The sequence below is a fragment of the Odocoileus virginianus genome, chromosome 16 (assembly GCF_023699985.2).
Source record: "Odocoileus virginianus isolate 20LAN1187 ecotype Illinois chromosome 16, Ovbor_1.2, whole genome shotgun sequence".
Classification (NCBI taxonomy): Eukaryota; Metazoa; Chordata; class Mammalia; order Artiodactyla; family Cervidae; genus Odocoileus; species Odocoileus virginianus.
Window position 1 is genome coordinate 8,940,523 of NC_069689.1, and position 27,800 is coordinate 8,968,322.

General features: G+C 56.6%; 1 protein-coding gene and 1 pseudogene across 1 annotated transcript; one reads left to right on the top strand and one right to left on the bottom strand.

The window, feature by feature from the left end:
* Positions 1-4,480: 4,480 nt before the first annotated feature.
* On the top strand, positions 4,481-15,042 carry LOC110150522 (uncharacterized). Its single transcript, XM_020913487.2, has 13 exons — positions 4,481-4,567; positions 4,650-4,790; positions 4,902-5,506; positions 5,890-5,989; positions 7,571-7,663; positions 8,801-8,901; positions 10,394-10,489; positions 10,902-11,645; positions 12,048-12,203; positions 12,514-12,641; positions 13,405-13,566; positions 13,724-13,846; positions 14,213-15,042. The coding sequence occupies exons 1-8, from the start codon at positions 4,481-4,483 to the stop codon at positions 11,395-11,397; spliced, it is 1,719 nt and encodes a 572-aa protein (XP_020769146.2). The 3' UTR covers positions 11,398-11,645; positions 12,048-12,203; positions 12,514-12,641; positions 13,405-13,566; positions 13,724-13,846; positions 14,213-15,042.
* A 315-nt stretch (positions 15,043-15,357) lies between these two features.
* Positions 15,358-15,822, bottom strand: LOC110150484 (large ribosomal subunit protein uL29 pseudogene; annotated as a pseudogene).
* Positions 15,823-27,800: the final 11,978 nt, after the last annotated feature.

Below are 27,800 nucleotides of genomic sequence, written 5' to 3' on the forward strand. Positions count from 1 at the left end.
TCTGGGGTGCAGGGGTGAGAGAAGAGGAGCAGGGGGTGGGCGTGGGGCTGGGTGTGTCTGGTCTGTGGGGGACCCACGTGTGTATACCCACAGCCCCGCTCGGGTCTGTGTCCAGGGAAGCTCACTGGATGGCCTTGAGTGGGGGAGTGGGGCTGGACTGCCCTGTTAATTAAGGCTCTGGTCTTGGGGGGCGTTTGGGGAAAGGCTAGGGGTTTTTTTTTGGGAGGAGCTGGTGTTTTTAAAAGCTAGAGAGAGTTCTCTTGAAGAGAAAAGGCTTCATGCTTTCCGTGTGGGCAGTGGAAAGTTGCAGAATTGCAGTCGGAGCCCAGGGTCGTGGGGGCCACTGTCTTTATGTCTGATATCTGGACGGTGACCAGCATCATCACTTAAGGGACAAGAATTTTTCAGTCGACTCACAGGAGATGGGATCTCGGAGGGAGTCTCCCAGGTCCTTACTAGCCTGGTGACGTTGGGGCACTTTTGCCAGGGGGGTCACTGTGCCAGGGTCATTCCCCTTCCTTTCCCAACTGTGGTGGCCAGTGTGTGGTTGGTGGGGAAACCGGGAGATGGTCAGGCGGTCGGGGGCAGCCGAACTGTCCTCAGGTTCCCAGCCAGTGGAGGGCATGGTGGGTGCTGGCCAGGCCCATCTGCCTTCACCCAATCACTCGGGTGTGTGTGGAGACAGCAGGGGTCACCACCCCATGTCTGACCTTCGTCAGCCTCACCCTGTCCTCGCCAGTGTTCCTGCTGACAGATGGCATCAACACAGCCATGTTCGTCAGAAGCCTGAGAGGCCTCAGGACTTTGTAAGGGTGGCTGGCCTTTTTGGGGAGGGGGATCGGTGCTCCCACCCAGAGGGGGGCCAGGGTGGGGTGGGATCAACAGGATTTTCCTCTCTGAGGTTCAGGGTGGGGGGTGCATGAGCTCCAGGAGTGGGGTGTCCTGTGGAGACACAGCGTGAACCACACACAGGAAGCTTTCATAGTCATGGGAGCAAATAAAAACAGAAATAGGTGAAATTATTTTAGTGATATAGTTTACTAGGCTAAAGTAGTATGTTAGCATGCTTCAGCATTCAATCAGCATTATCACTATTAAGATGTTTTAGAGATTTCCCTGGTGGTCCAGTGGTTAAGACACTGCCTTTTCCCATGCAGGGAGCCTGGGTTCTATCCGGGGCCGGGGAACTAAGATCCCATGTACTGCGAAGCATGGCCATTCAAACAAACAAACAAAACCTTGTGAGATATTTTGCATTCCTTTTTTCCCACTCAGTCTGTGAAAACCGATGTGGGTTTCGCACGGACACACAGCCCAGCTGGACAGTTCAAGTGCCCAGCGGCCACGTGTGGCTCGTGGCTGCTCCCTGCACGATGCCTCTCTGGAAAGAAGGGCAGTGATGCCGGGGTGGCCCTGAGGCTGCCAAAATCACAGAGACTCCAGGGGCTAGACTTCCTGTTTTCGAATCTAACCTAATTCATCTTCATAAAGGAGCCAAGCGGGGGAAGGAGTGGGACAGACTGAGGGCGTAGCGTTAGCATAAATACGCTACCGTGTGCGTGAAATAGACAGCTGGCGGGAGGTTGTGTGGCCAGGGAGCGCGGCCTGGTGCTCTGTGATGACCTGATGGTGGGACGCGGGGGGTGGGAGGCTCAGGAGGAGAGGATATATATGTGGTTATGACCGATTCGTGTTTTTTTCGGCAAAACCCAACACAACAATTGAAAAGCAATTGTCCTCCAGTAAAAAGTCAATTAATTAATTTAAAAAAAAACGGAGCTATTTACTAGGAGTAGGTAGGGGCTCTTTACCCCTGCCAACGTAGTCAAATCGGAGGCTGTCCTGATCCAGTATGTCCTGGTTCAAAGTTTTTCATTATTACGATGTACATTCACCTGCTTTCACTGAGAGACCCAACAAAACAGTGGTCTAAGCAAGATAAAATTTACATTTTTTAGGGCTTTCCAGGTGGTTCAGTGATAAAGGATCCGCCTGTCAATGCAAGAGACTCAGATGCTGGTTCAATCCCTGGATCAGGAAGATCCCTTGGAGGAGGGCTGGCCAGCCAGTCCAGTATTCTTGCCTGGAGAGTCCATGAATAGAGGAGTCTGGCAGGCTATCGTCCACAGGGCCGCAGAGTTGGACACGACTGAAGCGACTTAGTGCACATGTGCTGGTGCTCCATAGAGCTCAATTCAGTGCATTTCAGTTGCGCAATCGTGTCTGACTCTTTTCTACCCCATGGACTGCAGCATGCCAGGCTTCCCTGTCCATCACCAGCTCCTGGAACTTGCTCAAATTCATGTCCATCAAGTCAGTGATGCCATCCAACCATCTCATCCTCTGTTGTCCCCTTCTCCTCCTACCTTCAATCTTTCCCAGCATCAAGGTCTTTTCCAAAGAGTCAAGTTTTCGTATCAGGTGGCCAAAGAGTTGGAGTTTCAGCTTCAACATCAGTCCTTCCAATGAACATTCAGGACTGATCTCCTTTAGGATGGACTGGTTTGCTCTCCTTGCAGTCCAAGGGACTCTCCAGAGTCTTCTCCAACACCACAGTTCAAAAGCATCAATTCTGCACTCAGCTTTCTTTATAGTCCATCTCTCACATCCTTACATGACTACTGGAAAAATCATAGCTTTGACTAGATGGACCTTTGTCGGCAAAGTAATATGCTGTCTAGGTTGGTCATAGCTCAGCGAACATAGAGCTCAGGGACTCAGACTTTGACCTTGAGGTCTGCTGCCAGCTGCTACTAGGTGGGGCTCCTGCCTCGTAGCTCAGGGGGGCTGCCCTGCTCCTGTTTTCATAGGTGCATCCAGTAGTCAGGAAGCAGGACTGGGGAAGAGAAGAACATGCCTTTGCCCTTGACGATGGAAAGGCCCCAGACCCAACTTGAAATACAGCTCCCTTCCCACTTGGAAATTCAGGAGTTAAAGTGAACGCCCTTTCAGGTTAAAGTCCCTGAGAACATATGCTGAGGTGTTCAGGTGCCTTTGAATTGCCCTCCTCCCACCCTTACTCCTTTCTGCTCGAGTCTCATCAGAACCTCTTCCTGTGGCTGCTGGCTGGGCTGTGTCGCTGAGGACCTTTGGAATCCAAAGCGGATTTCTGCCCTTCTGGTCTCTCCCTGCCTGGAGGGGTCCTTGGACCATCCCTTCCCTGCCTGACACCCATAGCATTTAGGAAATAAGGTCTTCCCTAGCCCCTAAGTGCTCTGTCCTGGAACTTCAAGGTGTCATCCTTTTCCCCTCCAGCATTTTCAAAACCTCTTCCTTTCATTCTTTTCTCCAAGCCGATTCTTGGCACCTTTGTGCTTACTGAGGGTGAGCTGAGAGGCAGCATAGCCGCCACCTTCATCGTGAGCTGCTGCCCCGACCCTACGTACTGAGACGCTGAGGCCTTTGAGGCCGTCAGCTGCTGGACTGTCCAGATGCTCCTGGGCCCTGGGTGGCTGCCGGCTGGGGGGCAGCCTCTCTGGCCCTCCGGGTCCCCAGTCCAGGGTGCGGCACCCATGGGCCCAGCAGGACAGTGGGTGACCCTTTTTGTCCATAATTGCCCCAGCTGGCTCCAAGCTGGTGGGCAATCCTGACCCACTTCCTGGGGTCTAAGGGCCTGCCATCCTGTGCCACCATTACACACCCCTTAGTCCTGGAGAGAGCCACCCCCTGGGCCACATAACTACGGGTCTGGGTGCCTGCTTGGGTGAAGTGGTCTCTGTGAACAGCCCAGGTTGGCCAGGTCACAGGTGGTACTGGGGCTCCCGAGAATGGGGTGCTTAGATGGGGAGGGGCAGGGAGGGCAGTGGGCAGAGGTGAGAATGGAGATGAGGGGACCACGGGGAGGCCATTCTGTGTCCAAGGGCTCGAGTGGGCACCAGCCTCAGCAGAGGGACTCTCCTGTCCATCCACCTGTCCGTCGCTAGACTGGCCTGATGTGGCCAAGGTCACTCTTTTTCTCTAAACTTTTTCGGAGAAGACCAAGCACCTCATCTCGGAGGCTTTGCCTCTAGCTGCTGCTCAGGCCTGGGCTGCTTCCTTGTCTGGAGAAGGGGCTGAACCTGGGGAGCCCCAGGCACCCAGGGAGGGGAATGGAAGGCACAAGCTGCACCCCACCCTGCCCCTCCCGGGATGGTTCTATAGCAGCTGGATCTCTGTCTGTCTGTCTGTCTGTCTGTCTCTATCCTTTGTCATTTGTCTGTCATCCATCCATTGTCAATCCATCATCTATCCCTCCCTGTCATCTGTGTTTCTATCTACTATCTTTTATCTGTATCTGTCATCTGTTTCTTCTCTCTGTATCCATCAATCATCTCTCTCTACCTGTCCCGCGTCTCTCTACCTGTCCTGTGTGTGGAAGGAAGCGGGGTTTGGTTGCCCTTGGATACTGTTGAGAAGCAGGTCTCAAGTGCGATTCCGGGCCCAGCACCTCCTGCCCCACCTTGAAACCTGGCAGGAAAGCAGACTCCCTACCTGGGTGCGGATGGCCCGGGGGGTCCTGATGCGCCTTCATGCGGAGAACCCCTCTGCGGGAGTGTTTGCCACCAGCTCTGGGGGACTCCCTCCTGGCGTACCTCTGTGTTCCGGCAGGGTGCTGATAACCATTCAGTCATCTGGTGGGGACTCAGATCTTGATCCGCCCTGGAGCGTAGAGGCTCACAGATGTCATGATGGGCTCTGAAGGGGACCACATGAAAATTTCATCGGGAGAAACCCTGTGCCCTTCTGCTCCTGTCTGGCCCCTTGACCTGGGCCCCAAAGGCTCTTCAAAAGGCCGCCTCGTCTTCTTGCCGGTACCTCTGATGGATAGGCGAGTTCAGCACAGGCAACCCCAGGCAAACAAGGTCGCTCCGAGGAGCCCCGTGGCAGCCCCCCGCCCCCTCACCCACCGTCCTCTCCTGCAGCCCCCACTGAGCCACCGGCCTTTCTTTGGTTCCTTTCTTCCAGGATTCTCACAGCTGCTCTTGGAGGGCCGCTTCCTGGAAGCCTGCCGGAGCATCTCATCCTTGGCAGAGGACGGGCAGGACCGTGGCTCCCAGTACCAGATGGTGGCCCAGGGCATGTGGCAGGTCATCCGCGAGGCGCTGGAGGGCGGCGGGGGCAGCCAGGAGCTGCAGAGGAAGCTCAGGTCGGTGGCGGCCACAGTGGAGTGGGCCCGGGGCTCCTCACGGGAGCTGGGTGATGACCTGGCCTCCTGGGACTGCCAGCTGCGAACACAGCTGAGGAATGACGCCGAGAACCGGGTGCCCCCGAGCCCCGGAGACCGAGTGCCCCTGAGCCCGGGGGACCAGCTGGGCGGGTACCTGGCAGAGCTGGCCAGGGCCGTGGATCGTGGCCTGGACCCCCAGAGGGCAGGCTGGCTGGGAGCCCGCCTCTCGGCGATCGACAGAGAGTGCTTCCAGGAGGTGCTCCTGGACCGTCTCTCCATGCTCCTGACCTGCAGCGGAGACCCGGACAGCTGCCGGGAGCTCTACACCTGGGCCAGGAAGACCTTGTTTGGGCAGCTGACGTGAGTCCGCCTCGGGGCCTTGGGGTCTTGGGCCAGGACACTGCCGTGGCGTGACGATCCTCGGGCAGGGGCGGTCAGAAGGGCCTCCTGGGGCGGGAGCGAACTCAGGGGACAGCCTGAGCACACACGTGCGTGTCTGTGGGTGTGTGTGTCAGTGTGTTCCTGGTGCGGCATGGGTACGGACGGGTGTGCGAGCCTGTCGGTGAGTGTGTGGGAGCTCACATCATGAGCTCACGCTCAGAGATGACCGCAGAGACTTTAGTTCCCATGCGTGGCCCCCAGCCGTCCTCTCCCTGAGCAGGGGTGGGTCCGGCCCGGAGTGCACTGCCCTCCCCGCTCCGCAGCCGGGCCTGTGCCCCTCACAGCTGCTTCCAATCCTGCAGGAAGACGCCGGAGCCTGCTGCCACCAGGAAACTCTCGGACCCGCTGATGTTTGTCACCTGGATGTCCCAGGTGCAGAGCCGGCTGGTGGAGCTGGTCCAGGTAACTGGCTTCTGGGAGCGTCCACCACCGAGCCTCCTTGTCCTGCATCTGGGAGTTGAGCTGGAGCCCAAGTCCACCCCTAGGACGGATCCAGGCCCTTGACCACTGCCCCGTGGGTCTGCATCACAGGACATGTTACAAAATGCCCTGTGGGGACTCCACCCCGGGTCCTGTTGCGGCTTTGACCAGCAGTGCAGTTTGGCTCCCCAGGCCTCAGTGAGCGACCCCAGAGCCGGGGAGGCTTAGATGGGGAGTTGGTTGTCCCCAGATGGTGCAGGCAGTTAATCCATGGCAGACACGGTAAGACTGTAGCCCAATGGGCTCCTCTGTCCATGGAGTTTTCTGGACAAGGATACTGGAGTAGGTTGCCATTTCCTCCTCCAATTCATTCTCCTCTCATTCAAACATGGTGAGCACTTATAGCACCATCACAACTTTCTACCTCAACCATTTTTTAAAAAACGTGATTTGCTGTCACAAACGAGACACAGGACATGTATACATTGAGACTGCAGTTTTCTAGTCACTGATAGAAATGTCCAGCCTTCTCCTCAGCGCACACAGACATGCTGGCCTAACTCAAGTCTCCGTCCCCTTGAAGCACCCGGGTCAGAGCCTCCTGTTCTTGGAGTCTCTGCCTGAGAATCCAGGCCTTATCGTCCTCTGCCTTCCACACTCGTCCACTGAGCTGAGCTGAGCAGAGCTGCTGGGTGTCAAATCAGACCCCCAGGCAGGATGAAGGGATCCTGCTGCTGGGTCCCCACGCCACCCCCCGTTCCAGCCGCCCTCCCCTGGGAAGGGTACCAAGGGCTGGGGCACCATCTCCCTGCCCTACACCACCAGCCCTATAAGGTTCCTGCTGTTTTAGGGACGTGGGGGTGTGGGGGCGTGAGGGGGGCAGGGCTAAGGGTGGAGAAGTACTGAGTGCTGGGCAGGCGTGGAGCACAGTGTCTTCCGCCAGGGCCCCCGTAAGCCGGCTCTGGCCAGCGGTGTGGGAGGGGGCTTCCTCCCGAGCGTTTGTCCTCGCCTTGGACCCACCTGACTGGTCACCCCGAGCTTTTCAGAGGGGCGCCATCGGCCTGGGGATCCCCAGCCCAGCCAGGCCTCTATAGGCTGTGGTAACCTCCGAGCTGTGGTCCAGGCCGTGTCAGTCCTGGCGTCCCATGTCCTCTTGACCCCCAGTCCATTGGTATCTGGGCACCCCTGTCTGACCTGGTCACTGCAGGGACCCTGGACCCCGACAAGGGTAGCTGTTCATCCCCCCGCCCCCGACTGAGTAGTGATGACAGAAGTGGTTGTCTTCTCAGGGTTAGGGGTGGGGCGGATCGGGAAGGTGTCAGGCCTCCTGTGAGGGGTTGACAGATGTGGGCCGTGGAAGGAGGGCTTTTCTCGGGAAACCAGGTCCCCAGGTGGGGGCATTTCAGGCTGCTGGTTGGTGCGGGTCCCTGGGCTGGTCAAAGACTTGCCCCTCACTCCTGTCCCCAGTCAGGGTACCCCAGCCTCAGCTGTAGGGGGGCTGGACCTGGCTGTGCCCCAGAGAGAACACAGGGATGGAAGTTGCTTTTATTGTGTTCCGAGCAGAAAGAGTTGGAAAAACAACTAGAAGATGTCCTGACCTGTGATCAGAAAGAGTCAGCCACCTCTTCCTGCCAGGCATTCCTCAAAATCTTCCAGGTATGCCCACCACGAGGGCTGCTGGCACCTTCCTGAGTGGCCGGTCTGGAGGAGGAGGGGCCTGGAAGGACCGGGGTGCTGGGAGGGGCGTGGGTGTGGCAGAGACAGGAGGGGCTGAGCAGGGGAGAGGGAGGCCGGCGCTCCTGGGCACTGGAGCAGGGGTGGCGCTGGGGGGTGCGCGGTGCCCGAGGCCAGGCGAGGAGCTGAGCAGACTGCACTCAGCCCAGGCCCGTCTCTTGGGTGGTGGGGTCCCAGTGCTGGGGTGCAGGAGCCTCTGCGGGGAACCTCTCATCTCATGAAGACCCACTCCTGGGTCTCACTTAGGACCTGGAAGAAATGGGTGTTTGGGGAGGGTGGGGCTTCAGTGGGGAGGGTCCTGAGGCTCCAGGAGACATTGTGCAGTCCACCTGGTGTAAAATGTTTGGTCCATGAGCATGAGTGTGAACATGTGCATGCATGTACACAAATGTGCGCACATGTGTGTATATGCACAGGTGTGCCTGTATATGGGTGTGTATGTATGCATAGGCACATGCATGTGTGTATGCGTGTGCGTATACACACATGTGTACATGCATGTGTGAGCGTGTGTGTGCACACACCTGTCTGCAAGCATATATGTGTATGCCTCTGTATGTGAGCCTATGTACATGTGTAAGTGCGTGTTTGTATGTGTGTGTGCGCATGTGTTTGGCTTTCTTCATAGGGGTGAGTGGTGTTTCTGTTGATTTTTGTGACTGCTGGGGCTGGAGAGAGAGAAGATGATGGGACACTAAGAATCCTCAATGCCTTTATCAGAGACGCCCTGTTGAGAGCGTCGGGAGGGAGTTGAGCTGGGGCGTGAGCTGGGGGAGAGTTGGCAGCCCCTGTTGAGGCTGGTGCAGCCTCAGGGTGTGTGTCGAATGGGAGGAACTCCAGGTGTGTGAGGCTGAGGGCAGGACCCCGTCTGGGTGCGAGTGGGGAGGCCTGAGGAGACAGGGGGAGCCTGGTGGGAGGGGTCTGCCCCTTGCCATCCGCAGTGGGCAGGCTTGGAAGCGGGCAAGGTGTGGGGACAGCTGGGACAGGCCGGAGTTGGGGGGCCGCATCCTCCCAGTGGTCTGCCCCGTCCCCCGAGAGTCCACTTGCTTTGACTGACAGCTGTTGAAAGGAACCATAGATTCAGTGCAAGACATTGGGCCTCCCATCACCAGCCGGGTTCAAGCCATGGTTCTGAACACGTTTTCAGAGTTTCTGAAAAGGTAAGTGAAAAGGCAGCCCTGCCCAGGTGGGGAGGCCTGGTCTGGGTTCAGCTAACCCATGTCAGAGCGTTCACCTCGCCAGCAGCTGCCAGGCCGGGGCCAGTTCACAAAATGCAGGGGGAGGGCCGGTTGGCTCCGGGTGACCCCGTCCTGCCCGCTCCACGTCTCGCCTTGGCTTTGGAGGCAGCCCTGTGTGACCGCGGAAACGTCCAGCCTGGAGGCCCCGGCCCGGCAGCTGTCCAGCTAGTTCTAAGGGGGCATGAGGTTTAAATTTTATTTAATTTCAACTAACTGACATTTGAACAGCGTGTGGGGCGTGGGGCTCGTGGCTCTCTGTTGCATGGCAGTGCGAGCTTAGGGGGGAACCCTGGTTCGGTTCCGCATCCTGGATTTTGTTATGCTGATGTTGAGGGGTTTTTTTGTTTGTTTCATCTTATTTTTTGGCCAAATATGGCTTGTGGGATGTTGTTCCCCAACCAGGAATCAAAGCGCTGCCTCAGAGCAGTAGAAGCACAGAGTCCCAACCACCAGGGAATTGCCATCAAGCTTTAAAAACTGCGATAAAGCACCATTTCTCTCCGTTACTGGATTTCAGGCGCCCTTTTAAACCTGCGGCTGAGCTGAGAGCCTCACTCCCTTCTCTGGTTATCACAGCAGGACTTGCTATCAGTCTCCTTGGTCCACACCCAGCTCTGCCCTGGCCCCGGATTTGGGGGAGGGGCTCCCTCTCTCCCAGGGGGCTGGGGTGAGGGTGACTGTGGCCGGGATTGCCCGGACTTAGTGAGAAGCAAGTTTGGGGCACAGCGCTGTGTACCGGAGCGTCACGGGGCCCCCTTTTCCGGGATTTCCAGCGTGGCTGTGTTCACCAAGCACGAGGCTCTCTGAAGGGCCTGGCACCAGGCAGGTTCCTCATGAGAAGCCGGAGATGTGAATCTTTAGATGAAATCAGCCAGGTTTTAAATGTTGAACCAGACACCATGGGGTGGCTAGTTAATCGTGATTTATAGTCTATAGAGGCATTCCTTCCTTCCTGCCTTTGGGGAGCGGGGGTGTCCGTGCCTGTCCTGACCCCTCTCTCCCCACTCTGCTGCGGGGGGAGTTGCAATGGCCCAGGCAGGGTGTGGGGCGCCCCCTTCCCTCCCCGTGGGCCCTCCCGACACTCCCGGGAGGCCTTGTTTCCTACTTCTTCCTTCACCTGTCGGGAGAGTGCATTAGCCGTGATTCCAGACCACAGGAGAAACCCAGTCCTGTCCCGTTCTAGAAGCGTTTACCGCAAAGGGCCGGGGACAGCATTACAGGAAAAGAGCCTTGGGAAGCGTCCGTTCCAGCGCCTGGCGCAGAGCCGGCCCCCGTTGTCCACACGTTGACCACGACCACCCACACCTGCTGTTTCACGGAAGCAGCAGCAGTCAGGCTGAGAAGGGGGACTGCTTGCACTGCTGGATGGGGCCGACTCACGGGGCGGCGCCTGCATCTCCGCCTCCACATGCAGATACCGGGGTGAGGGTGCCCCCCACTTCCTCCAGCAGCAGGCCGGTGCCGGACCCTCCCCCCAGCTGCATGTGCTGCAGAACTGCTGCGTCCTCAGGTGGGTCCCGGTGTGACCCAGGTGTGGGCAGGGCGGGCAGCCTCGGACCCGGCGGGCCACTCTGCATGGATGGCAGACTGGGTGCCTGTGTGAGAAGTGGGGGATGACCCCCCCATGCTGGATACCCAGTGGCAGGGTTTCATACAGGAAACGCCAGATGCCAGGAACACTGGCTACTGCCGGAAGGAGTTTTCCTCTTGTACCTTTTGCATTTCATGCTACAGGAATATAACACTTATTTCATGAATAAAAGAGTGGGGATGAAACAGACAACCAGGCGCAGAAGTGAGTCTGTCTGCCCGAGGGTACCCAGAGGGTCAGCAGCAAGAGGGATGCGCACGGCTCAGGGCTGTGGCTGGGCCTGCAGGGCTCCCGGCCAGGCCCCACGGGCCCTGTGGGTTTCCTCCAACAGGAAAACGTGGCAGAGTCTGGGCCAGGCCCACACTCCCCTGGCGGACGTGGTGCTGCGTACCATCAGCGCCATCGAGGACCGGAGCCAGGACGACCTTGTGTCCGTGGTCAGAAGCCAGTACCGGGTGATGTACCCCCAACTCCAGCCCTTGCGCGGGCCCTCTGCTGCTCCCAATGGTGTGGCCAGAGGGTGCCTCTGTCTCCCGGGCTCCCTCCAGCCCAGGACAATGAGGGGGGTACAGCAAAGCCCAGGCACAGCTAGCTTCGAGTTGCCTGCCTCCAGCCTTCTCCCTGCCCGAGCCTGGGCCTTGGTCTGCAGTGGGAGGACAGCTCAACTTCCCGTCTGGCCAGAGACGGGCCCCGTGCAGCTGAGGGGGCTGGGGCTGGCCTTGCCTCCGCTCAGGAGGCCCGGCTCCACCCTCACAGAGGGCAGCTGCCTGGGCAGGGTCCACGTTTGCAGTCTGTCCACGGGCAGACCTGCTCTTGGCTCTGTCTAGAGCCTAGTGGGGCATCTTGGCTGTGGGCCTAGTGGGGAGCAGGGCTGGGGAGGTGGGGCCTGTAGGAGAGAAAGGGCAAGGACGGGAGACAGGCTGGGCTCAGGCCTCAGTGACCGTGACGCTCCTGTGCTCAGAGCCTACTGGGGCATCACTTCGGGAGGGAAGACGAGGGGCTGGCCCAAGCTCTGCGATCCCTCAGGCGGGGCCTGGAGCACTACCCCAGCCTGCTTCCTCCTCCCACGTACAAGGTAGGAAGGAGCAGAAGGGGGCTCCCGGGGGGTCAGCTCTGTGTGGCTGCTGGCATCTCCCCCGGCCCCAGGGCTGTGGGCGCCGTCCTGCCAACAGGGTGGCCCAGGGCCAGAGACAGGCAGGGCTGCATGGCCCTGGTCGTCATTCTGGCTCTTGGTCTCCCCGGGGAGGTGCGGGGCCAGCTGGCGGTCACCCCGGGAAGGAGCTGCTTTGTCACGGAAGCCCAGTGGTCAGGGGTTAGGCCTGCTGAGTTGGGGGCCAGGCCCCACAGACCCAGCTAGAGGGGCTTTGTGGACCATTCTGCTGCCCCCACCCCCAAGGCTGAGCCCCTGAGGCCAGGAGACCTTGTCCTGGGACAGCTTTGCTCCACCTTTCGCATCCTCTTTCTTTTGGCGGGGCAGAGCCTTGTGCAAAGCCTTTACAAAGCGGTCTTCACTGAGTACCTCCAGGCCTTGGTCACCCATCTCAAGAGGCTGAAGCCCCGGAAGTGGGAAGACCACCGGGGTCAGGTGGAAACGGACTTCCGGGAGCTGCATGAGGCTTTCGGGAGGCAGGAGGTGAGCCCGGGACCCTCGGGGGGTCCGAGGGGCTGCCGTCCCCTTTCTGGCGTGTCTCTCTTCTCCCCCGACTGGCCTGGACCCGGCTGACCCCTCCCCCTGCCAGGCCTGTCTGTGCTAGACTGGTCTCTCAGGGCGGCCCTGGAGCTCTGGGCAGAGGGGAGGCAGGGCCTGGGGGGGCACCCTGGGGGGCTCAGGGGTGACACGGGCAGGCACACCCTGCTCTCCCCGGCAGGGCCGGCCCGGGGGCCTGTGCGGTGACCCCGGGGTGAGGCCCGCGCTGGGTGAGGCTGGGAGCTCCTCTCCGCAGGGCCTCGGAGACGGAGCCCCTGGCCGGGAGGCCTTCATGGAGGTCTTCCAGCTCAGCGGGAAGCAGGGCAACCTGTGTCTGGATGAATGGCTGGACTCCTTCAGGGACAGGTTCCCAGACTACGTGGGGTGAGAGGCAGGACGGGGCAGGGAGACGGGGGGACTGCAGGGGGCTCAGCCCGGGCCTGGGTGGGGGCGGGGCTGAGCTCAGGGCGTGGGCGTGTGATGGCTGAGTATGAAGGGTGAGTATGAAGGGTGTGAAGGGAGAGTATGAAGGGTGTGAAGGGTGAGTATGAAGGGTGTGAAGGGTGAGTATGAAGGGTGTGAAGGGAGTATGAAGGGTGTGAAGGGTGAGTATGAAGGGTGTGAAGGGTGTGAAGGGTGTGAAGGGTGAGTGTGAAGAGTGTGAAGAGTATGAAGGGTGTGAAGGGTGTGAAGGGTGTGAAGGGTGAGTGTGAAGGGTGTGAAGAGTATGAAGGGTGTGAAGGGTGTGAAGGGTGAGTGTGAAGGGTGTGAAGAGTATGAAGGGTGTGAAGGGTGTGAAGGGTGAGTATGAAGGGTGTGAAGGGTGAGTATGAAGGGTGTGAAGGGTGTGAAGGGTGAGTATGAAGGGTGTGAAGGGTGTGAAGGGTGAGTATGAAGGGTGTGAAGGGTGAGTATGAAGGGTGTGAAGGGTGTGAAGGGTGAGTGTGAAGGGTGTGAAGAGTATGAAGGGTGTGAAGGGTGTGAAGGGTGTGAAGGGTGAGTGTGAAGGGTGTGAAGAGTATGAAGGGTGTGAAGGGTGTGAAGGGTGAGTATGAAGGGTGTGAAGGGTGAGTATGAAGGGTGAGTTGCCGGCAGAGACTGGGAGCCCTGGGCCGGAAACACACATGTCAGTGCCTCCTATCCTCAGGAGGGAATCCAAGGCCAGAGAAGGGCAAGGATTTGCCCAGAGTCCCCCGCAGGCCGGTGCAGCCCCCTCACTGGTCTCTCTGCCTCCTGATGCTGAGATTCACCCAGCTGGACCCTCGGAGTGGCCCAGTCCAGATCCCTTCCTGGTGTTCAGGACTGCCAGGTAGGCTGTCTAAGCGTCCTGGGGTTGGTGGGGGGGGGGGTGGGAGCTGGGGGAACTGCCTGCCGTCCCAGCTGCCCCGGAAGACGCTGCTCTAGACCCCACTCTTGTCTTCCTCTGTGCGCCCGTGGGTGCACAGAGCCGTCTTCCTGTTGCTCAGCACACAGGGCCGGCCCGAGGAGCCTGGGCTCAGGAGCTGCTGCCCTTGCTCCTGGGGCTTCCTCACGCCTTTCACAATGTGACCGAGGGTGTGAGGGCTCCGGGGCCTTCTCCAGAGACGCCGGTAGGTCAGGATCCAGCCCCGGGCGGAGTGGCTGGGACAGGGGCTTGGGGGTCTCGGAGGGGACCAGGCTGAGGGGCTGGACTGGAGTGAGGGTCCAGTGACTCAAAGCAGACACTGCACTGCCCGCCTGCAGGCAGCTCCCTGGGCCCCTAGTCAGTGGTTCTTGAATATTTTGGTTGCAAGACTCCTTTAGTCTGAATAATTATTGAACTGAAAAACTGTAGCTTACATGGTTATATCGATTGATAGTTCCATTATTTGAAATTAAAACTGAGAAATATTAATTCATTTTTTAAGATGTTTGGAAAAAATAATAGAAATTCACTGGAATGCCCTTCCCACCTGCTGGGATTCTCCTCCCTCTAGGTCTGGCTCCTAGACACCCCCCCACCACCCTGCCCCAGTCTATTTTATTCGCTTCCTTTCCTGAGATGCCCGTCACCATTGTCTTGGCCGAGAGCTGTCCTGTCTGTTCCCTGGCAAACGTCTTCATGGCAGAGGACCAGTCTCATGGCGGAGGACCAGCCTCATGTCTGGAGGACCAGACAGACGTTTGTCTCCATCCTCGCGGTGCCCAGTGGCCCGCTGGCCACCCCAAGTGGAGGTGGAAGTGAGCACCCATTTCCGGGAGCCTCTCCCCCTGGGGCTGTGGACGTCGTGTGGCTCCGGGACCCAGTTAAGGCAGAGGATGTGCGTGCCCCCGGCCGCTTCACAGGCGGCAGTCTGAAATCCAGAAGGAAGCCATCCTTCTCAAGCCTGGACCCCTCCACCAGAAGGAATCCTGAGTCAGACACCAGGCGATGAAAGGCCGGCCTCCTCCACGGTCCACCCAGAAGAACCAGAGGGCGAGGGCGGGGCAGGGAGAGGCAAGGCACGGAGCATCTCAGCAGCCTGGTTGCATGTCCTCTCCTGGTGGACAGCAACTTTACTGAGATGCAATTCACACGCCATGTGGTTCACCCACACAAGTTTCACGTACCATTCAGTGGTTTTTAGTATATTCACAGTTGTGCAGCCATCACCACAGTCAATGTTAGGACATTTTCACCTACCCTAGAAAGAGACCCTGTAACCTTGTTGGCATGACCCCAAACCCCTCTTCCCAGCGTGCCCCCAGCCCTGGGCGGTCACTGCTCTGCTCTCTGGCCGCATAAACGTGTCTGTTCCGGACACGTCACATAAAGTGAATCACATAATATGTTGCCTTTTGTGATTGGCTTCTTCCACTTAGCATTGTGCTTCAAGGTTCGTCGGTGGTGTGGCTTGTATCCATGTTCCGCTCATTTTTAAAATTTTCTCCTTTGTTTGGCTGTGCTGGGTCTTCGTTGTGGCGCTCAGCGTCTTCTCAGTTGTGGCACTCGACCCCTTAGTTGCAAAACGTCGGACCTCGTTCCCTGACGAGGCATCGAGCCCAGGCCCCCTGCACTGGGAGTGTGGAGTCATTCATAGCCATTGGCCCACCCAGGAAGTTAGCTCTCCATTCATTATTTTTATAGTCGAGTGATACTCTGTTTGTTTTTTTTTTTTTTTTTTGGTCTGTCTGTTTTATTGCCAGCTGGAAGCTCAGGCCTTGACTGCGTACTTCCGGAGCGGGTACAGCCCCTCCTTCCGCTGCTGCTTCTTGGTCTTCAGGTTCTCTTCATGCTTGTTGAGCCGGCGGTGCATGGCATGTGTTTTCTTGGGCCGCAGATCCAGGGGCTTGTACTTCTTGCCCTTATAGAATTTCCTGAGGTTCTCCTTCTGAGTCTGGTTAATAATGGTCAGTACACGGGCAATGGATTTACGAACCACTCGATCTTGGAGAGTTTGGAAGCTGCGCCGCCTGTCACTTTAGCCACGCGCAGCTGGGACAGTTCCACCTTCAGGTCCTCCAGCTGTTTCAGCAGCTCCTCCTTCTTCTTGCTGCGAAGGTCTTGAGCCTTAATCTTGGCCATGGCTGTATAGTCCGCCTCCGCTGATACTCTGTTTTATATTTGGTTCCGTCATACGTTTGTTGATGGGCATTTGAGTTGTTTCTAGCTTGGGGCTGCTGTGAATAATGCTGCTGTGAACACGTGTGTATAAGTTTTTGTGTGGACATGTGTTTTTAGTCCTCCTGTGTTCCACCTAGGAGTGGAATTCCTGGGTCAAACGGTGACTCCGCATTTAACGTTTTGAGACACTTTAGAGTATTTCTCCGAAGCAGCTGCACCATTCTGCCTTCCCACCGGCGATGCTCGAGGGGCCCAGTGCCTCCATATCCTCATCACCATTCCTTATGTCCGACTCTCTGATGATACGCACCCTGGCGGGTGTGACGGGGTCTCCCACAGCGGTTTTACTTACTCACTTACCTAGTTTAATTTTCGTCTGCCCTGGGTCTTTGTTGCTGAGCAGCCTTGGCCGCAGCTGCGGAGAGCAGGGTCTCCTCTTGTTGAGCACAGGCTCCGGGCGCGTGGGCTCAGCAGCTGCAGTGTGTGAGTTCAGTGGCTGTGGCCCAGGAGCTGTGGCCCTTGGGCTTAGTCGCTCCGCGGCACGTGGGGTCTTCCCAGACCAGGGTTGGAACCTGTGGCCCCTGCGTTGGCAGGTGGATTCTTTACCACTGCGTCACCAGGGAAGCCCCTCACTGTGGTTTTGATTTGCATTCTCTCTGATGAATAGCTTGGAAAAGACCCTGATGCTGGGAAGGATTGAGGGCAGGAGGAGAAGGGGACGGCAGAGGATGAGATGGTTGGATGGCATCATCGACTCGATGGACATGGGTTTGGGTGGACTCCGGGAGTTGGTGATGGACAGGGAAGCCTGGTGTGCTGCGGTTCATGGGATCTCAAAGAGTCGGACACAACTGAGTGACTGAACTGAACTGAACTGATGAATAACAATGTTGAGCGTCTTTTCGTGTGCTTATGGGCCATATGTATATCTTCTTTGAGAAATACCTATTCAAAAACTACTGCTTATAAGTTAGGTTGTTCGGCCTTTTGTTACTGAGCTGTAAGAGTTTTTTTTTTTTTTTTTTAAATATTCTACATTCAAGTTCCTTACAAGACCCCCCACCCCCACCCCAAGCCCATGGCTTCAACGGGATGGACACTGGCCACCCAGAAACAGGCTGGCTCTGGTGGGGGCAGCGTGGGGGCAGCTGAGGGGACCGCCTGCAGGCGACCCTGGGCCGCCCTGCCCCACTGCTGAGGCTGCCCCGGGTGGGCCGAGGGTGCAGCCCCTGTGTCCAGGTTCCCTCGGCCCCGGCGAAAACCAAGACCTGGAGGATCTTGATCGGGAAGCCTGACTGGGGAAGACACACAAGTGGACAGAGTGCCCTGGACCTGTGCCCCGAGGGAGGAGGGCTGAGCCCGCAGGAGGCGCCGTGCTCGCAGCAGGGCGGTGGGTGGGCTGGGCTGCGGTGGGTCAGGGCGGGGCGGGATGCCGCCCCCTCGCCAGGGTTAGGAGGAGGGTAGGAGTTTGTGAGCGCACACGGGGAGGGTGGGCGAGGAGAGACAGACGGGCGGGAGCCGGGCGGGTGCACAGCTGAGGCAGGTGCAGGGGCGGCCGGGAATGGCGGGGGGCAGGCAGGCGACCCAGGAGCCCTTGTGCCAGGCCAGCGCACTCAGGCCTGTGGGCAGCAGAAGCTGAAGGGCTTCCGTCGGGGGTGACCCCGTGTGGCCTGTTGGCCTGGCAGCTGCTGGCAGAGGGTAGGGGCTGGGCAAGACGCCGTGACCCTCTGTTCGTGGGGCTCAGCGCCTCTGTCCCCCAGGAGGGGAGGAGGGACTGGGCGCTGTGGGGCATCTTGTGGGTGCTTGCACCATCTTGTCTGCACTGCCTCATCTCTGACAACATTCTGACATAGACCCGACGGCTACCGATTTTACAGATGAGAAGACCGAGGCTCAGAGTGGAGTGCAGCTTGTTCGGGGCCAGCCTGCTCTTCAGTGTGGGTGTGGGGACAAACCCAGGACTGCCTGCCCCTCAGTCCTTGAGTGCGGTCCACGGATGGTACAGGTCCCTGCAGAGGGCACCAGTGCCCACCAGAGGGCGCCAAAGCCCAGCCTTTGTGGGCAACCCCTCCCCCGGGGACCGAGAGTCCCAGAGGCAGCCCCTTCCGAGGCCTTCTGCAGGCTGGCCGGCTCCAGGCTTGGAGAGCTGCAGTGCTCGGTCCCGGGGGGTGAGGGGCACCCTGTCTGCCCCCGACAAGAGCAGGGATGAGAGCTTGGCCACAGGAGGGGGCAGTGTGAGAATCCGAGGTGACCACGAAGGAGCTCTGGGGCGCCTTCACTGTCCCGAAACCTTTGGCAAACTCTTCAAGCTCCTGGAGGGCCCTGGGTCTTTGCGGAGCCCCTGCATGGACCACTGTGATCTTAACCAGGCTTCCTCCGCCCGCAGAGGCCGCTCAGGAGGAATTTCCGCCTGTCCCCACGCCCGTCCCCTGGGTGGATTGTGACAAGAACACTTGGGTCCACGGACCTGGGACTAGCCCCCCAGTTCCTCCCTCCCTCCAGCCGGGAAGATGTGCAGAGCTGGCCGCAGCCCACTGCCGCACACACCTCACAGTGAGCCGGGTTTGTGGGGAGAAGAGGAGGGCGGGACAGGACGGCCAGGCTGGGCGGCCTCCCCCTTCCTTGGGGCCTCCACGGGCCCAGATGGGCAGCCAGGAGGTGATGGACTCAGGCCAGAGGAAGGACAGAAGGATGTCCCGGAGGGGGAGGGAGGTGGGGACGTCTGGGAGCTACTTGACAGGGTCCCCAGAAGGCACGTGTGCTTCCTGCCCCTGGATGCAGTTGAAGGACCACAGAGAGGTTGGTCAACATCCTTGTTTCACTGTGAGGGCAAAGGTGAGAGATTCGTGGAGGAAGGACTCGGAGCCTGGCTCCACTGGTCCTGTAATTAACCAACCCCAGGCCCCCTGGGCTGGTCAGCTGCAGCCCAGAGCACCCGGAGGATGCAGGTCCTCACCCAGAGAGAGCGACCCCCCACACACACACCTGTCCTGGCGGCTCACCCCACTGAGGGGACCTGGGTGACAGGGGTGTCACCTGCCTTGGATGGTTTGACAGAATCATGACAGTATCACCCATGTAAGCTACAAATCCAAGGTAATCCCACCAAACGCCGCTGAGATCCCTGGGAGCTGAGGAAGCACTGAGGTTTGCTGAGGGGAGAGTGAGGAGGCAGGGACCTCCCTGGCGGGCCGGTGGCTGAGACGCAGCGCTTCCACCGCCAGGCACGAGCCCAGTCCCAGGACAGGGAGCTAAGATCCCGCAAGCTGCACAGAGTGACCGATGACGTAAAATAAATACATAGTTTTTAAAAAGGGATGGACTACATCGCCAAATGGCCGAATTGATGTGACATTGGAGGATATCTGATGGGAGGACAAAGGCAAAGTCATGGCCAGAGAGGAGGGCAGGGAGCGGGGGAGGGGTAGAGGAGACCCTCGCCGCATACCCGGGGTCCCCGCCATCAGCAGAAAATAAAAACGGTCCTTACTTAACCCCACATACACAGAGGGACTCTATAGAGAACAAAGGTAAACATATGAAGTTAGAAGAAAGTGCAGAAGACTCTTTCTAACATCTGGGCAGGGAAGGACTTCTTACAGAAAGATCCAAAAGCATAATCAATACGATCTGAAAAAACGACGATAAATTTGACTACATCAGAGCTCAGGCTTTTTCTCAGTGGACACCATGCTGTTGTTGTTTAGTCAATCATTCGTGTCCGACTTGGCAGCTCCAGGGACTGCAGCACGCCAGGCTTCCCTGTCCTTCGCCATCTCCCAGAGCTTGCTCAAATTCATGTCCATTGAGTCTGTGATGCCATCCAACCATCTTGTCCTCTGTCACCCTCTGTCTGGGTTGGTTATAGCTTTTCTTCCAAGGAGCAAGCGTCTTTTAATTTCATGACTGCAGTCACCATCTGCAGTGGTTTTGGAACCCAAGAAAATAAAGTCTGCCACTGTTTCCATTGTTTCCCCATCTATTTGCCATGAAGTGATGGGACCAGATGCCATGGTCTTCTTTTCTTGAATGTTTAGTTTTAAGTCAACTTTTTCACTCTCCTCTTTCACTTTCATCAAGAGGCGCTTCAGTTCTTCTTCGCTTTCTGCCATAAGGGTGTGTCATCTGCGTATCTGAAGTTATTGATATTTCTCCCGGCAATCTTGATTCCAGCTTCTGTTTCATCCAGCCCAGCATTTCGCATGATGTACTCTGCATGTAAGTTAAATAAGCAGGGTGACAATACACAGCCTTGACATACTCAATAACCTCAGATATGCACACTTGCTCCTTGGAAGAAAAGCTATGACCATCCTCAACAGCATATTAAAAACCAAAGGCATCACTTTGCTGACAAAGTAAAAGTCCATCTAGTCAAAGCTATGGTTTTTCCAGTAGTCATGTATGGATGTGAGAGTTGGACCATAAACAAAGCTGAGCACCAAAGAATTGATGCTTTTGAACTGTGGTGTTGGAGACTCTTAAGAGTCCCTTTGACTGCAAGGTGATCAAACCAGCAAATCCTAAAGGAAATCAACCCTGAATATTTATTGGAAGGACTGATGCTGAAGTTGAAACTCCAATACTTTGGCCACCTGATGCGAAGAACTAACTGATTGGAAAAGACCCTGACGCTGGGAAAGATTGAAGGCAGGAGGAGAAGGGGATGACAGAGGATGAGATAGTTGGATGGCATCACCAACTCAATGGACATGATGAGTTCAAGCAAGCTCTGGGTGTTGGTGATGGACAGGGAAGCCTGGTGTGTTGTAGTCCAGGGGGTCGCAAAGAGTCAGACACGACTGAGCTACTGAACTGAGCTCTTGGCTATTGGGAATAATGATCCAGTTAATTAAAAATTTTTTAAAAAATCTGTTTCTTATTTTGGCTGCACATTGCAGCATGTGGAATCTTAGTTCCCTGATCAGGGATCGAAGCCCTGCCCCCTGAAGTGGAAGCGCGGAGTCTTAACCCCTGGACCACCAGGGAAGTCCCCTTCCAGTTAATTTTAAAGAATCATGAGCAGAAGCTGCCTGCAGTCACGTCATTTTTTTATCTCCTTTTCCTTCTCCTCCTAGGAAATAAAAGAGTAACTCTCATACAGCTGTTTTGGGGCTGAGACCTAGAATTGGTTTAAGAATTTAAACACTGTTTTAGCTGGTCCCATAGGCTCAGATATATAGTATTTTAATATATTTTAAAAGAAATTTACGGTTCAGGACTACATTTCCTTTTTGACCCTAGAGATGTCCAGGTGTTTTTACTTTAGTTTTTATTTTTGGTTGTGCTGGGTCTTCACTGCTGTACGTGGACTGTCTCTAGTTTTGAGGCTCGGGGCTGCTGTCTTGTTACAAGGCATGGGCCTCTCACTGCGGTGGCTTCTCTTGTTCAGGAGCACCGGCTCCAGAGAGCTCAGGCTTCAGTAGCTGGGGCACACGGGCTTAGCTGCCCCGCAGCATGAGGGATCTTCCCGGACCAGGGATCAAACCTGTGTCTCCTGCATTAACAGGTAGACCCTTAACCATGGACCACCAGGGAAGTCCTCAAAGAGCTTTTAAATTTGAACTTCCAGGTGAGAGGTTCTTTTTGTTTTCTGAATTGTTTTTATCTTTTGGTTTTACTGTGTGGTATCACAGAATGTTTTTATTGCTTGGGACGTACTGGAGTTTGAGGGGAGAGCAGTATGTCAAGATGCTCACAGAGGTTCCCTGGGAAGGGTTGTGAGTGTGGGCCCGGCAGCTCTGGGCCAGCCCTGGCCCTGCTCCAGCTTGGGCTGGAAGGACAAGCCTGGCCTTCATATCATCCCCCCATGGAACTGTCCTGGGCCTGGGGCCCCAGCTCCACTGACACGGAAGATCTCTGGGAGCCCTGAGACTGGTGGAATGTGCCAGACCACCACCCCTGCTTCCCCCATCAGCCTGTAACCCTAGTGCCCCCTTCCCAGCAGGCTTTGCCTATAGACCACGACCCTGTCCCTCCCTGGGACCACGCTCGGGGTCAGTCTGTGTCCTTCCCCCAGAAAGACCCTCAGCTGGGTGGGGAGGGTCACTTTGGGGGCCCAGTACACAGGAACCCAGTCTCCTATCGCCCACCTTTTCTCCAACCTGGCCTCACTGGCCAGCAGAGGGCGCCCTGGCCCATCCCGGAGAGTCCCAGGAGTTCTCCGGGCTTCCCCCGTGAAGCAAGTGGTAAAAAACCCGCCGGGCAACGCAGGAGATGCGAGAGAGGTGGACTCCACCCCTAGGTGGGGGAGACCCCGTGGAGAAGGAAATGGCAACCCACTCCAGAATTCTCGGACAGAGGAGCCTGGCGAGCTGCAGTCCGTGGGGTCGCAAAGAGTTGGACTGAGCGCGCGTATACACACACACACACAGACAGCTGGACACACACGCACACAGACACACACCCGTCCAGACAGCTGGTCTAGCCTGGCGAGTCCCGCCCAGGGGCCGGGGAGGGCCGGGCCATCCGGCCTGTGTGGTGGCCGGTCCTCCGCACAAGGTGTGAAGGGAGTCCCTGCCGCTTCCTTTTGCCTCCCGAGCCCTGATCTAGGAGAAGGGTGTGTGGCTGTGGGAGGCCGTGGGCAGACGCCGGGAGGCCCGTCCGTCCTGTTGAAGAAAGAAGCGGCTTGTCCACTTCCCCCTCTCCGCGTCCCGGTCCTCCTCCCTGATCACCTCGTGCCCACCTCCCGCTGGGGAGAGTGGGCACTGGGGCTCCTAGGAGCCCTGCTGGTATCGGGGGCCTATCAGCATCGGGGGCCTGGAAGGGGCAGCCGAGGCGGTGGGCGGGCGCAGGGACGGCGCGCAGGGACAGGCTTGCCCGCCACCTCCAGCGGCCCCTCGTCCAGGGCTGGACTCCCCCCAGAGGACGATACCGCAGCGAGTGGCGCCCACGCGTCCTGCGGGGCCACGCGCCCGAGTGCTCCGCACGGGTGCCGACCCCCCGACCAGCCCATCAGAGCCGCGGGGGGGACGCGCGGGCCACGCGGGGAGGGGCTCGCGGGGACGTGGCGGGGCGCCTCCCTTCCGGGGGCGAGGAGGAAGCGCGGTTCTGGTCGGGCAGGAAGAGAAGGGGCCGGGGTTGGGGGGCCAAGGGGGGTCTCAGAGGCCCTGGGAGCCCGCCCCGCCCCCAACGCGGGCCCAGCTCCGCCCGCGACAGCGCTCCCCGCCCCCCCCCGCCTCGAAATGCCAAGTCCGTCCTCCAGGGACTCAGACCGCGCGCCGTGGACCGCCAGGCGGGGAGGTTGGCGGCGGGCGTGGGGTGGGGTGTGGAAGGCTGTCGAGAAGGGTGACCCCGACGCAGCGGGGAGAAAGGAGGTAGGGAATGGCGGGAGAGGGTCCCAGGGAGACCCCTCTCCCCCACCCCGGGCGGACTCCACGAGGGGTGGCTGGAGGAGCTGGAGGCGGGCTGGCGATCCCTGGCGAGTCCCCTCTCCAGCCTGGATGTCCCAGAACAGCCCGGATGAGCAAAAGGCGGCCGTGGGCGTCCTGGCCTCTGGCTCTGAAACTGCACCGCGAGAGGTGCCCGATTATTGTTAGTTAACGGATGGGTTGGATCGAGGAAGCCTTTGGAATCATTTCCGTCTCTTCCACTGGGAACCGGGATTTCGACCCAAGAATGTCTCTCCTCCCCTGCCCCACGCTAGCACACGTCTTTTCCAGCAGTCTTCACTCTGAGGAGTACCAGAACTTTCCAAGGACTGGCAGGGACCTGCAGCTCTAAAGGAACCCCCTGCCAGTTTCTGGGCTTCCATATGATCTCTTTCCTGAAAGCTGCCTGCGCAAGAAAGCGCTGGGGACACTGGGGTCCCCTGCCCTCCTGTCCTTTCGCCAGGCACACTCTCCTTTCAGAGAAGGGCTCCCCTGGCAGTCTGGCCCAGGTCCAGTGCTCCTTGGGAGACAAAGGAAAGGCAGTTCACAATTTGCTTGAGAGTAGATAAAGCTTCCATTAAGCGAATCACTGCAAACCCAAGTAGCTCTTCTGTCTGTTTTCTCTTACACATGTTTATTTAGGAGCAAACTTGGTTAGAACCTGGGTGTCTTGGCTCTAGTTGACATGTTCTGAATACATATATAGTGTTCAGTGGCTGCGATGATGATTTCCTAACCTGTCAAGAGAGGTCAGACTGCCGGGCAGTGACCTTGGAGGGAAGGACAGAGCACCAGGAAGAGATGATGCTCCTTATTCCAGCCAGGGCCCCTGTCAGGGTCGTCAGGAAGGGAAGGTCAGGAGTGGCCTGCAGCCTTCTGAGTGGGAGCTGGCGCGCCATGAACACAGGCTGAGATAGCGGGGTCAGTTCTTGATGCCTCTGATCTTGGTAACTGTATTCTGTGAAAGCCGGTATTTTTATTTAGTGTTGCTCTCGAATGGTCTCAGCCTGCAGTGGCTTGAAGCGGGGCTTCGGTTCGGGGCCAGAGACAGGTCAGGTCTAGGCGGTGAAGGCACCGAACCCTAGCCCCTAGACCAGTGGTCAGTGACAAGAGCCTGACTCTTTGACTTGGCAGAAAAAAAACTTGCACAAAGATGGAAAGCGGTGAAACAAATATTTATTAGGAGGAAAAAGACTAGAGTATGTGTGGATAGACACACGGACAGACTCAAGAAATCCCTTGAGTCAAGCCCGTGTGGCGGATTGAATCACTTTTATGGGGCATTTCTTCCCGTTTTCCTTAGGCCAATCATTTTTAAAAATTATTTCTTTCTTTAGTTTTGGCTACACTGGGTCTCCGTTGCTGTGTGGGCTTTCTCTAGCTGCGGTGAGCGGGGGCCACTCTCTAGCTTCTCATTGCCGTGGCTTCTCCGGTATCGGAGCACGGGCTCTAGAGCACATGCTCCCTAGTCGTTGGCCCACAGGCTTCGTTAGGGCTTCCCAAGGGGCACAAGTGTTAAAGAACTTGCCTGCCAATGCAGGAGAGGTAAGAGACGTGGGTTCGATCCCTGGGTTGGGAAGAGCCCCTAGAGAAGGGCACTGCAAAGCCACTCCAGTATTCTTGCCTGGAGAATCCCATGGATGGAGACGATCGGTGGGGCTGCAGAGGTGAACATGACCGAAGGGTTGCAGAGTTGGGCATGACTTACACACACACACACACCCACACACACACGGGCTTAGTTGCTCCGCGGCATGAGAGATCTTCCCGGATCAGGGATCGAACCCAGGTCTCCTGCACTGGCAGGCGGATTCTTTAACACTGAGCCCCCAGGGAAGCCCTGGCCAATCACTGAATTTGCCTGGTTCAGAGTCCACATTTGGTATGCCTCAGGATCCTCCCATGTGAGCACGCACAGCTCTCAGCCAAGATGGATTTCACGGAAGAGGCCTGTGGGTAGTCGGCATCACTTAGCATCACGCCCCTTTGACCTCCACAGAGCCTTTCGGCACATGTCTAGTTGGGGAGGTCTCCTGACCGAGAAAGAGAAACACGTGGTCTGTGCAGGGCCCAGCCTCCTGTCTTAACTGTCCTGCTGTTCTCATCTTGGAGTTTTCGTCCACAGGGAGTGACTCTCCTATTGCTTTATCCTGGTGGTGGGAGGGATCAATCTCCTGCCTCACAAAAAAGTATCACAACTTTTCTTGTATCTCTGATCAGTTTTTGTTTTTAAAACATATGTATCATATGTCTTTGACCTGGTAATCCTACTGCCTGAACATTAGACCCTTTGTGCTGGCTCTTGCCTGTGGTGACTTGTTCCCTCATCTGTTCTGGAACTTTGGACCATAAGCTTTATCTGAGAAGATCAGGAGAGATCCCCACTGAAGGTGCGTCCCTCCAGACAGGCAGGCTTATATTGCTTATGGGCTCTGGAAGGAACTGCCAACCTGGGCTCCTTCTTTGTTTCTCAGCTGGCTGTTTCCAGGACCTCAAAGGGATGCTCAGTTTAAATCCCATCCATACCTGCCTGCCTCCTGCCCCTAGGCCTGAGCTCTCATTACAAATTTTAGGGAAGATCTTTTATTTTTTGTCCTAGGAAGGGCCCAGGACAGGAAATTTTCTGTCTCGTCTCCTTTTGCTGATAGTTTGAAAATATTTGAATTCACTCATTCACTGAGGATCTGGACCTTCTAGGACGCAGACTTTCTGTGGGAGTCTCGGTTCTAAGTGGGAACTTTCGAGAAGCTCACAGTCTTGTACTCTCTTCTCCATGACACCCGAAGCTCTTGGTTACCAAGATTGAAAATTCGGCTTCCCCCACCCCCAGTTTCAGCAGCTTCTTTGTTTGGGTCATTTTCTCTTCCCCACCACTGCAGCTGTGCAAGGAAGGATTTTGTAATAGCTCATTCAGAATCTCTAGTCTCAGCAGATTTTTTTTCCAGTCACCTAAACTACTTAATTGCTGAAAAGGGAGTAACCACTTCTGCTTTGCAGCGTCTGCATCCGCGTTTGTCTTCACTAGCAGACCCGCTAGCAGAGATGGCCCAGCACGGCTGCGATGGTTCCAGTGGGCGTCCGAGGGCTCCTTTGTTTCCTGTTCCCAGGAGGGGCATGCAGTTGTTCTCCACAGAGGCCAACGGCAGCTGCTTCATTCCTGGGGATGCTGTCCTTCCCTGTGCCTAGAGGTACTGAGACCACAGCTCCTCCAGTTGGGTCCAGACTTGGGGGTCACAGTGATTCTCTCTGGCCTAGAACCAAAGGCTCAGAGACGTTAAAAGGCCCCCAGGAGCAACAACGCCTAGATAATAAGATCAGGCCAGGAGTTTGGGGCGCGGGCACCTGGAATACGGCACGAACTTTGCTATCTGCGATTTCCTACCATGAATTTCAAGGGGGCTCTTCCACTGGGGTGGCCAGTAAGTTTGCAGGGCTGCCCAACCTTGGGCGGGTGAGTTCGAATGTGGCACTCAAATTTAGGGTTGTTGTTTAGTCGCTAAGTTGTGTCCAATTGTAGCCTGCCAGGCTCTGTCCATGGGATTTCCCAGGCAAGAATACTGGAGTGGGTTGCACTTTCCTCTTCAGGGAATCTTCCTGACCCAGGGATCGAACTTGCATTTCCTGCATTGCAGGTGGATTCTTTACCACTGAGCTACCTGGGAAGCCCCAGTTTAGGGTTAGGAAGGTGATTTAGCTTAGTCTGCCATCTGTTCCGACCCAGACATCATTTGTAATAAGGTACAATTTTATATACGTGTTCTTGAGTCTCCTTTGTCCTACCTCTTGAGCATTTGGGTCTTGGGCAAGAGTAATGAGGTGTCACTTACTGGGTTCTTTCACACCTCTGCATTAACCACTGCCTTATCCTATCTGATTCTATACAGTCTTTTGCAGGCAAACAGCCTCACCTCAACAAGCAATTAGCAAATTTATTTCATTAGTATACTGAAAAAAAAAAGCAGGATAAATTGAGGTTTCATTCAGAAAGGCAAGCATTTATTCAACTACTCAACAAATACGGTCAGTTTAGCTATGATGTATTAGAAGCATTCTTAAAATTCAAGCTGTCATACAAAATTGAATAATAAAAATGCATATGCATAATAAAAAATACATGAAAAAATTGCAAAATAAAAATACTTATGGGGAAAATGAGGTTAGGGCAGGATACTCAAAATACTTCATCAGTGATACAACTTTAAAAACATGGGAGCATGAGACTTCCCTGGAGGCCCAGTGGTTAAGAAACTGTCTGCCAATGCAGGGGACACAGGTTCAACCCTTGGTCGGGGGAGATTCCACCTGCCTGGGGCATCTAAGCCCATGCCCAATCCCTGCTGAGCCCGAGCTCCACGACAAGAGACGCCACTGCAACGAGAAGCCCATGCGCTGCAACTAGAGAAAGCCCGCCTTCAGCAACGGAGATGCAGCCACAGCCAAAAATTAATAAAGATGGGACTCTAGTGAAAAAAGAAGGTTAACACAGTTGTGCAAGTTAAATGGTTTTCTAAAAAGACATAAATACTACAAACGGGGCTTCCCTAGTGGCTCAGATGGTAAAGAATCCTCCTGCATGCAGGAGACCTGGGTTCGATTCGCTGGAGAAGGAAA

Coding starts and splice junctions, on each gene's coding strand:
- LOC110150522 (XM_020913487.2), top strand. CDS start 4,481: ATGGCCCGGGGGGTCCTGATGCGCCTTCATGCGGAGAACCCCTCTGCG. Junction 5,507..5,889: donor ACCTTGTTTGGGCAGCTGAC/GTGAGTCCGCCT, acceptor CCAATCCTGCAG/GAAGACGCCGGAGCCTGCTG. Junction 7,664..8,800: donor CATTCCTCAAAATCTTCCAG/GTATGCCCACCA, acceptor TTTGACTGACAG/CTGTTGAAAGGAACCATAGA.